This window comes from Toxoplasma gondii, chromosome VI (genome assembly GCF_000006565.2).
Source record: "Toxoplasma gondii ME49 chromosome VI, whole genome shotgun sequence".
In the NCBI taxonomy this organism is placed as follows: Eukaryota; Apicomplexa; class Conoidasida; order Eucoccidiorida; family Sarcocystidae; genus Toxoplasma; species Toxoplasma gondii.
Window position 1 is genome coordinate 208,989 of NC_031473.1, and position 10,888 is coordinate 219,876.

Consider the following 10,888-nt stretch of genomic DNA (forward strand, 5'->3'; position numbering starts at 1 on the left):
GTGAGGAGCCCGTGGTTTTTTTGTGCTGGCTTTTTTGAGAGGAGTAGTAGGCAGCTGGAGCGTCTCTGAAAGCTTTAGAAGAGTGAAGAGATTCAGGAAACTCCGCAAGAGTCGAGAAGAAACATCTGCAGCTCTTAGAACTTCCAGTTTCGTTGATTCTGTCCCGCAGACCGTGCACAGTCGACTTCGTCTTGTCAAAAAGGCGCGCCGCTGCGACGAGATGTCCGTACGCGCTGCATGCGCTTGCGGCGCATTGCGGTCCTCGTCTGTCTTCTCGGTGCCCCCCTTCCCTTTCGCGAAGTCTGGTCTCTCAGCGAAGCAAAGTGGAGAGCTGTGTCGCGTCTCCACTTGTCTTGCAAGTTGTCCAATTCGTTCGGCGCTTCGGAGTCCGATTCAAACGCGTCTTGATGCGTCTCTGGCTTTTTCGTCGCACGACCAGAGGCAATCTCGCGTCCGCCACTCCTGTCGATGCACCTGCATCTGTGCCTCCTCCTCCCTCCTCACCAGTCCACTGTGTTGCGCGAAAACGAGGCTTTTCTTCCTCGAAGAAGAAGCCAACACACATCTTCATTTCACTTTTTACTTGGAGCGAGAGAAACGCATCCCGCGTTTTCATGGCCCTTTCGCTCTTGTGGAATCTCCACCCCAGGGGTGTGGGCAGCACTGCCAAGTCGATGTCTTGTCAAGACCGAGGTGGACTCGTCTTGAAACCACACATGGCCTTCTCGGAGTTCTCGCCTTTTCGCCTTTTGGCTTCGACGGGCAGCTCTTCCTCTCACGAAAAAACAGTCTTCTGCAGTCTCTTTCAAACGCGGGGCTTCTGCTTTCCTTCGCCTCTCTCGTGGACAGAGAACTCGCTGCAGGCGCGGCCTCGTCGCGAACGTCTCGCCGTACCACAGGGACAGAGAGAAACACTGATGGATAGAGACTTGCCTCGGTCTGTACACCGTGGAAAGGGCAACCATTTGAACGAAAATCCACATGCAGCTTTGCGTCGTTGTTCGGCGACTGCGGAAATCCGTTCTGGAACTCTAAAGGGTGGATAGCTTTTCTGCTGCACGGAAAAAGAGGAACGGGAGACACCACGTTTAGCGTGTGTCTGACGCAAATTCAGAGAGAGGCCTTAAGAAGATGAGAAAGGAGGGATTTGGCGCGCCACAAGAGCTTCTTCTCTCCAGGTTCTTCTTCCTTTCTGTCAAAGGAATTCTCCCCATCTTCCCTTTCTCACTCGCCCCCCATCGTGCCTAATGTATTGCCAACGCGGCAACCTCTCTGTGTTACTCAGAGAAGGAACCCAACAGGACGACCTGCTTCCCTCTTCTTCCTCCTTTTTTTCTTCGTCCTCTTCTTCCTCGTCCTCTTCTTCCTCGTCCTCTTCTTCCTCGTCCTCTTCTTCCTTGTCCTCTTCTTCCTTGTCCTCTTCTTCCTTGTCCTCTTCTTCCTCGTTCTCTTCTTCCTCGTTCTCTTCCTTCTCTTCTTCTGTCTCCTCTGGGTTTCCTTCACCCCTCTCTGTGCTGCTCTCTGGCGCCGGCATGAGGCAGCGGGAGACTCTCTTGAGAGAAGAACAAAGGAGCGAATCGGAGAAAATCGAGGAGGGGATCGCGTATGAGCGCTTGAGAGTTCTGTGTGAAAAGCTGGCATTGCTCTCGACTTCCTTTCCACGGACATCAGGACGCACTGCGTCTCTCCAACAGCCTCGCGAAGAGGACCTTTCACAGCCGCAGGCGTCGACCTTCCTCGCCTTCGAGGAATCAGCTGGAGGTCGCCGCCAAGGCAAAGCTTTTCTCGAAAAGGAACGACCGGGGAGACCGCGAGAAAGCAACTCTGTTTCCCAGGGAGATGGAGCCGTGGAAGATGCAGCGAAAGAAGGGAGAAGAATCGAAATCGTCAACTGTGCATTTTCACTGCATGCACTGGAGGCCTGGGTTCCCCAGCCGTCCCCCTGCTGTGCCGCCGCCGCGGCTGTAGGCGCCTGGAACGCGGTGCAGCAACTTGTCTTTTCTAGAGAACGAAGCGTACACGGAGAGAGGAGGCAGACAAATAGAAAGATCGAGGAAGCAGGGCCAGGAGGGTGGGCGGAAAGCGAGAGGCAGGCGCGGAAAGAAGAGAAGAATGGAGGCAGAAAAGAAGAGGTTCATCAGACTGGAAAGGAAGGCGCGACGGGCGAGAGAAGCGGCGACGAGGATGCGGAGAAGACAGAAGCAGTCGAAGTGGAGAGCGGAGAGAGAGATGGAAATCGAGAGGACAAATCGGGAGAAGGAAATGGCCGACAAGTGACTCAGCAAGAAAAGGAAAACTTCTCTCGCGAGAACACCGGGAACGACCAAGCAGGCACGACAGAAGAGAAAAGAGACAATGAAGAGGCAGCTGAGTCTTCCATAGAGGCACTTCCTTCTGTTTCTTCTCGTTCTGCAGAAAGCGTGGAGACAGGACTGAAATCTCTTCTCAGCGACGCGAGTGGCGCCAGACGAGCGATGCGTTTTCGCCTCCTGTCTTTGATTTCGTCTGCTTCGGAGATGAAGGACAGAAGAAAGAGAGAGCAAGCTCGCGAGGAATTAATTCAACTCGAGGAAGAGGTCCTGGGGAAGCTGTTCGCCGCTGAAATGGAAGCGAAGAATGAAGAAGGTCGAACGCGACAAGACCAACAGCAGAAAACACAGAGCGAAGAGAAGGAAGTCGAGAGAAGAACAGAGGAAGATAGGGTAAATCCCAAGCGGCAGAAGGAAGGCGAAGAGGAGGAAGGGAAGACGAGAGAGAAAAAGAGAGAAAGTGGATGCCGCCGAGGAAGCACGAGCGAAGACACACAAGTGAAACCCACAGGGGAAGAAAAGAGCAACACTGGAGAGACGGATGGGCACGAAGAAGGAAAGAAACACTGGCAAGAGAAAGAAGAGAGCGAAGAAGACAACGATGAGGGCAGTGACGAAGAAAGAAAGAATCCGAAGGGAAGCGAAACTGGAAGACAGCAGACTCTAGAGTGTCTTACAGTCGACGCCACGGATCGAGACACCAAAAGAAAACGAAACAAGGCTCTTCTCGTACGTCTTCTTCGTGGTAGTTTAGCGAGCTACTTTCCTTCCTCGATAGATGACAAGGACTCTGACAACCTGTCTCAGCAGCTCTGGTGTCGCGATGAAAAGGTGCAGACGGACACCCGAACCGGAGCAGACGCAATCTTTGAGCGAGAAACGCCCACCAACGAAAGCGTCGAGATAAAGAGAGAGTGGAAGACTTCCGCAGAGATATTGGCTTGTTCCACCGCGTGCAGCAGGCTGCTCGGGGCGGTACGTACTCGACTGGACCTTCCAGAGGAAAAGAAATCAGAAGAAAGAGGAGACACAGCGGGGAGAGAAGAAGAGACAGGCGAGAGAGAAGAAGACGACAGAGAGGACAGACGCGATGGAACCAACACAGAAAGCGTAGGCAGAACAAAGCGAAAAGAAGAAGCAGAGAGAAGAAGTAGAGGAGACAAAGGAGAGAGGAGAAACGAAGAAGAAGGAGAGCAAGAAGGAGAAGACACGAGAGAGAGAGAACGGCAGAATGGAGAGCACAGAGAAGGGGAGGAGGAAGGGAGAGACTCTTGCGTCAGAGAGAAGAGAGTCGCCGAGAAGAAGGAAATGGAATCGACACGCAATGTAGAATCTGAGGGGAGCGACAAAAAACATGAAGAAGAGAAGCGCTCGATTTTCCATCGACAGGAGCTCCCAAAACGATCGTCGCAGTCGCAGTCGGCAGTGTCTTCACCCCACAAAAGTGTCTCTTCTGGTCTGCCCTGGAACGAATCGTGGAGCGTTCGGCGTCGACTGGCCTTTTCCCTGTGGCATTTGTCTGCCTCTGAGACCTCTCAACGTGAAACGAAGAACGCAGAAGAACTTGTCGCTTTCTCGGCTCCTCGGCAGGCCATGTTGACTCGAGAAGCAGAACGCGAGCGAGAGCTTCAAGCGCCACCAAACACTCGAGGAGGACTGGAGGGCACTCCACCCTTTTCTTCTGCTTCTTCTCGTCCGCTCGCCTCCTCAGCGCCCTCGGTTAGCTGGACGCCCCCCGACGCTGGTTCGTCTCTTTCCAGGGTCGTTCCTTGCTCTCCCTCATCTTCTGGATCTCCTCCTCTGTCCATTCTTTGCATGCAACTTCCGAACAGTTCGAGGATACACCTTCCTCTCAGTCGGCTCTCACCCCAAGGAGGCGCGTCTGAAGAGCCGGCGGGGACGCAGAAGGCCGCAGGCGTATCCACGAGCGAAGCTGCTTCCTGGGTCTTGGAGAGAGCAGCGACGAAGGAAGTCAGCAGAAGAAAAGAGAGTGCTCGTCGGAAGAGCGTATGCCCCAGTGAAGCGGAAACGCCACAAGATCAAGAAGGAGTGAAGGAAGATGCACCAGGTAGAGAAGAAGGACAAGGCGAAGAAGTAGGCGAAGGCGCAGCAGAACGGCAAGAAGAAAAGAAAGGAGCAGGAGAAGATGCGCGAACATGTCCCGAAGAGAGGAGGCTCGGGAGGGTATCGCAGGAAGAACAGGGACAGGCAAATGAGGCCTGTGGCGTGGAGAGCGACGGCGAACGAGAGGCAGAGAGAGAGGAAGAAAGAAAAGCGAGAGAAGAACGAGATCCGCGGACAGAACAGGGTCCAACTCACGTGAGTGGGGGGCGAGTGGCATGTCGAAGAAGGGCGTCTTCTCGGAAGAGACGCAAGAACAAGAGCAGGCATGGCCTTGCGTTCCACCGAAAAGTCATGTCAGGCCTCGAAATGCTGTTGCAGAGAGGTCAAGCAGAGAAGCGACTGACGTTCGCCAGACCGAGCACGAGACATGTGGGGAACAAACAGCTGCTCGAGGCATTTGTCGCCATCGAGAAAAAGCGTCACTGGTGTCGGGGGGTTGCGAGAGCTGCCGAACGAAGGGAGAGAAGCAGTGACGAGGAAGAACCCGAGGAGCAGGCTGCGAGACAAGAGAGAGAGGGCCAGAGAAGAGAACGGCGCGGAGACAGGGAAGTGGAAGAGGCGGCGGAAAGAGAAGGGGAAGAGGTGCCACACGGAGAGAAGGCAGAAGGCGAGACGGCGGCGTTTGAGGGGAGGGAACGAGAGAAGGAAGGAAAAGAAGGAGACGGCGAGACTGAGAGCAACGAGGAGACAGAGAGCGTGGAGAAGGTACTAGACAGAGACAGACTGATCTCGCGTGAAGACGGAGCCTTGAGCTTGGGAGGCGGGCATGACGAGGGCGTCGAAGCGAAGCGAGAAGAAAAGGAAAGAGACGAACATGAGTGGCTGGCGTCCACTTGGGTATGTCCTCTGTGTGACCATGGGGTACGAGCCTTTGCGTTGATGGGAGGGCCAGGGACTCGCAGCAAGTGGATCGTGGAGAGACCGAAAAGAAATCACGAAAGGCAGAACAGAGAGGTGAGAGAGAAGCGCACAGAACTTGAGTGGATCGAGGAGCAGGAGAAAAGGGTGCGCGAAGAGCAGGAGACTCAGGTTGCGAAGGGCAATTGGAAAGTCCTTGAGAGGGGGCTGGCGAAAGAGGAGAAAGAAGAAGGAGTGAGACACAACAATGCCCGACGGCTTGAGATGCAGACTGAGAGGGAGGACAGCGACCAGGAAGAGTCGACGACAGAGACAGGCGACGGGAGAGCTCAGAGGAGAAAAGATGAAGACGGAAGGGCAGGAACTGAGACAGAGACTGAAAGAGAAAAGACAGAAAAGGTCGACGAAGAGATCGATGAGGCAGCAAGTGAGAAAGATTGGAAACGGTTTCGCGAGGCTTTCGAAGAAAAAGACAGTGCCCTTGTGCTTCATCTCCAGAACCACTACGCTCTCGTCTTTGGGTTGAGAGAAGTATGTGAGGTTGAGTCCGAACGAAAGGCAGGGACTGAAGAGACAGTTTTAGGCCGTCTGCCAGCGAGGAGAAGTCGCAGCCGGTCACAAGAAAAAAGTCATGACCAGAACCTCACTGCAGACCAATCGCAACTTCCTGGCGCAAACCCTGAAGCAACCACCAGCACGCGCTTCTCTGGAGGGACTCTGAAGATGCAAAATCTTCATGATCCCCCATACGTTAGAAACGGTGTGTATTTCTCTTCCTACGCTTTCGCGGTGTCTGCTGCAGACGCGAGAACAGAGCATCCTTCTCGTGACTCTGATCGAAGCGTTTGTTCCCTAGAGAAGCATGCAAGCTCTCGCCTAGAGGCAGGAGCAGACGGCCGACGTCGCGACCGGGTCTTTGCAGTCACTCTCGAGCAGCCTGAGATACGTGGTATGCGTCAGTTTTCTTTGGAGTCCAGACGCCGGTTGTCGCCTGAGGGGGGTGAGGACGGTTTCCTCCGCGTTGCGAAGGAAACGAGAAACGAGGTGGACAGACGGCGCAGGTTAAGGAAGCGCGACGTGCTGACTGCTCGCAGAGGGCAAGCTCCCTCTGCCTGGATTTCTTTCGAAGAACTTCGCGGTCTGATGCTGCGCTGGAAGGGCTACCGGGTGTTGCAAATGCAGAGATGCTCTTTTTCACAAGACGCAACAACTCGAGAAGGGAACCTTGCACAAAGAGCTTGTAGGAAATCAAAAGCAACGGCAACGAATTTCACTATCTAAAAACGCTTACAGAGATGTGGTGGATCTACACTGTTGTGAGGAAGAAAGATACTGAGAGACTGTCGGAAGGCATTCCGAGGACAAGTCCTTCCCTTGTGAGACATACTGAAGGTGTGTCTGCTGTGCCGACAATGTCAATGCGCACATACACATACACACACACACACATATAGATATATATATATATATATATATATATATATATGTGATTAGAGAGGGATATGTAGATGTCTGCGTCTATAAAGGTCGGGTGTGTGCGTGGTTCGATTTCAGTCTGTTATTCTTTTTGTCTGACCGGTCATTGAAATGCCCAGGTTCTGTGTTGACAAGGGACACAGAGTGTAACACGAAGGAGAGTTAAGACTCCAATCGTTGCGCAGCTGCATGCAGGGAAGTGGCCATCGTGTTTTGTGGCGTTTTTTCTCTTTTCGGCGGAATGATGTCACCGCCGTGATTTGTTTGGAGGAGAAGAATGTACTTTGGGGAGCGATCCTGAAGTGGATAGCTAGAGTGGAGCGTGTTTTTCGTGACTGCAAAGATTTACAAATGTGCAGGCAATTTATCGCAAACCCACGTTCAAGAGAGAGGCTGGAAGTGTTGTAGATCATGGGGAGCTTCGGGGAACCGAGAAGGCTGAATAGGTGAGCACCCCTCGTTTTCATTTTCACGTGGAAACTTGTTTCGCGGTTGATTTGCGATGACTTTGAGAGTCAAAACGCGCACGCGTTCTCTGTTCGTGTGAGAGATGCTCCGAGGAAGGCGAAAGGTGGAGAAAGTGTCGAAAAACAGATGAAATGACACGCGAGGAAAGGGTTTGTTAGTACCAGTAAAACATCCTAGATTCTGTGTTCTACAAGGCCTTTTTAGGACACGCTCTTTTGTTTCATCTTTCGACACAAAGTTGCGATTTTATTCGTAAGGCACTTCTTTGACGATGTCTGAATATAGTCATGGAGACAGAGAAACACTTTTTTCTCTGCAGTGCGATTTAGATGTTCCCAATATCAATATGCGACGGCTTCACAGGCTTCTCGAGTTTCACGATGGCTTCTCCTGGACAGACACACGAGGAAACCGGTGACACGTTTTTTCTATTACGTTTGCCGAAAACAAACTCATATAGTGATGCAGGCAGTTGCATGGACATTTACGTTCTTTTCATGTTTGTTCTCGTAACGCGGGACAGCAATCCGTACGCACACTTTAGGTAGGAGACTGTTTTTGATATCTGCGCAAGCATGTATACATGCGACGACTGGCAGTAGACTTCCAGAATCAGGTAACATTTTCCGTGATCTTGGGGTGGTCAGTGTCAGGCTTCATTTGTAAAAACATCTCTCATGGTGAGACAGCGCAGGACTGAAAACAAAGAGTTGGGAGCACAGTCAGGCGCCAGGTAGATGCTACTGGATTCTTCAGTGGAGCCCTCCACGGAACTTTCGTGTTTATTCGATTTGAGTAATACAGTTATGGAACGCGGATCGTCTGTACAGGTTCATTCGCCGTTGTTCTGCTTGTTTCCCGGTGCGTTGATGAGGTGTGTCGACAAGAGTTGAAGCAGTGGAAGCAAAAACAACGACATACATAGCCACTGTCACTGCTGCTTTGGCTGCTGTAGGCCAGGAAAAGGGTGTCTTGCCTGTTATAGGATTGTTGCAAAGACCGGAGCGGAGGGCAAGCGTATAGCCTCGAAGTTTCTGTTTGTACTGAACAGACACATAAGGCGTTTCAAGTGCCAAGAGGTGGAGCCGGAAGAACAGATGTAGTTTTCTTTCGGTACGACAACATCAAAGAGACTGGAAAGTACGGTTTTCGATGACACTGACATCTCTGTTTTTATAATGTCACCGGACGCGGAGCCGTCTATCGACAGACTCGAGGGAGAGAATACAGTCATATGGTTGCATAGACTTGCAGATGAACGCATACACACATAAGCATTTTTCATGTGCTGCAGCGACAAATTCCATTCCGTTTCTATATTCCCTGGATGCCACATTCACGTGCATTCAGCAACAACACAGTGGCCACACCTAAGCCAGAAAAACGTCGATACAAGCGACTGGACAAGCATTACTGGATGTATAGGAGCGGCAAATAGACATCACGAAGATATAGTGTGTGCTCTCACAGGAAAGACTTCTCTGTGTTCGTGTCTGGATTTCTCTGTGTAACTCTACTACCTGAAAGTATTCGTCTCGCGCTCTCAGTTGGCGACCATCAGCGTTCTTTTTGTACTCCAGACTGACAATGTCGTATCCTTTGCTGAAACATGGTTGGAAAGAAACAGAAATATTTGCGCGTGCATGCACGTGCAGAGCCTGTTTTCGAATTCAAAGGAGCACAGGACTTATTTTCTGTTCGAAAGTGTCATGGCAGATGTTGTCAAGGAATGCCCAGGACGAATTCACACCAAGGCAAATCTCCGCCATAAAAAGTGACGTTTAATTGTCTTTGAAAGAATCTGGGGAACTCTCGAGGCGCACACAGCTCGAAAATATCAGCTTTACGCTTTTCCAACAGGTCTAGACCTCTGGGCGAAGGCATACACCTCTCAGGGAAGGCCGTTGCTAGCGAATATTACCACTTACCGGCAAGAGCGCTGGTTGCTCTGGTCACGAAGAAACTCGATGTGTTCTTGTTGCTTCTTGAAACACAGGTACACAAGGCAATAGAACGGTTAACTCGCCTGTCTCAAACCAGCGTACGAAAAAATACACTGAAGAAGATATTTTGCAAGGTCGCGTTTCTCTCCATCTTTCTCGCAATGCTCATAAAGCCCTTCGATTGGTTCATCGCGTTTTTCTTGGAAAAGCTGTGCAGGCAGCATTTACCACCATTGACACTGCCTGTCATCAAGTTTTATGTTTGTCTAGATGAATCAAACCGACAGGAATTGAGAGCGTGGGGACAGTCGGGGCTTTCTTCTTGTCCACGCTAAAAAAAGTATTTCTGTCTTCTGTGCGTCGAACCCTCACAGCTGCTTCCTGATCCTCCTTCTCCCTGTAGTAGGACTCTCTCGTCTCGATCTTTCGTCTGTTCAGTTGTAACCGAGACAGAAAGAAAGACGGGTTGCCTGGAAATATGAAAGGGATCTCAGTACGTAGATAAAGGCTCTTGGCTTTCGTCTCTACAGTTGGCCTGGTTGAAAGCATCTCTGCTGGTGCCCACGTAGCCGCTAAACAATTTGAACCCCAGGAAAGAGGCGACGGACGAGGTCACATACGCCGAGGAGTTACCGGAACTTTCCACCGAGAAATCGTTTTCTGGAGAGGCAGCGTACGACGAGAAAATGTGCTAAACCGCAGAAAGGCCTCAGTCCCGGTTCCTGGTTTTGTCTGTGTAACGACCGGAAAGGCCAAAAGGCTCCTGACTTCCTGCTTAGGTGCTTCATTTCTTTTTCTTTTCTCCTTCATCGCGAGGTACGTAAACGAACACGGATCTCGTGCTGTAGAACAATCTGTGCGTCCTTCCTATCTCGCTGATCTGACGTGAACAACTAAACAAAGTCTAGAGTGTTGATCTCTTTCTCTCCAAGGCTTCAAGGACATAACAGAACACTCTTTGTGGATTCCCTATGTACAGCCAGGCATTTTCGATGAAGTGTCTAGTTGAGTTCATTTGTAAAGAATTCCGACCTTCTGGCCTGGTTGAAGAGCGCTTGGTGAGTTTCTCTTTCTTGTTTGTCTGCCCTAGAGAGGCTCTTGTCGTCACGCCTCGCGTTTCTCTCATGGTCTGCAGAGACGAGCACGGCGAAGAATGAGAAAAAGTCATGAACTCGAACGTGGTGAAGTCATACCGATAAGGAAGGTGTAAGAACCCAAGCACTTCGTCTACTCTATCCCGGTTACCCTTTCTTTTCGTCCCTGGTGCCGTCCAAGGCTGCTCCTGCGGCCGTTTCTTCCGGTTTTTTTCAGGGAAGAACTAACTGTTTACAGCTATATGCATTTATGTCCTTACGAATATAGATGCAGCGATCGATCATGTCCATCTGCGCAGGGAAGCTAATTCTCAAATATATACTCCACTATACCCCCATGCACGAGCTCTCTACTACCCGAAGGTCCCATGTCGTTATATACGTTGTCTTTTTCCTAGATGTATCTAGAGACATCTGTTGAGAGGTTACACATGTGAATAGACTGAGTGATGGATAATATGCATGTGCATGTACAGAGGAAAGAGGCAGATGCAGTGATTGGTTGTCTTCTGTTTTCCTCCATCTTTCTGGATAATCCGCGCATACGTATAGACGCGTACCATTTTCGTAAGACGCTACGTGCGGGAGATCCGATGCAGGCTGCACCGGATCGGTG

At 51.1% G+C, this 10,888-nt stretch overlaps 1 protein-coding gene across 1 annotated transcript; it reads left to right on the top strand.

Annotated features, from left to right (window-relative positions):
* Nucleotides 1–391: 391 nt before the first annotated feature.
* TGME49_238410 (hypothetical protein) lies at nucleotides 392–8,491 on the top strand. Its single transcript, XM_018780527.1, has 3 exons — nucleotides 392–5,387; nucleotides 6,094–7,649; nucleotides 8,446–8,491. The coding sequence occupies exons 1-2, from the start codon at nucleotides 1,248–1,250 to the stop codon at nucleotides 6,145–6,147; spliced, it is 4,194 nt and encodes a 1,397-aa protein (XP_018637690.1). The 5' UTR covers nucleotides 392–1,247; the 3' UTR covers nucleotides 6,148–7,649; nucleotides 8,446–8,491.
* The last annotated feature ends 2,397 nt before the right edge of the window (nucleotides 8,492–10,888 follow it).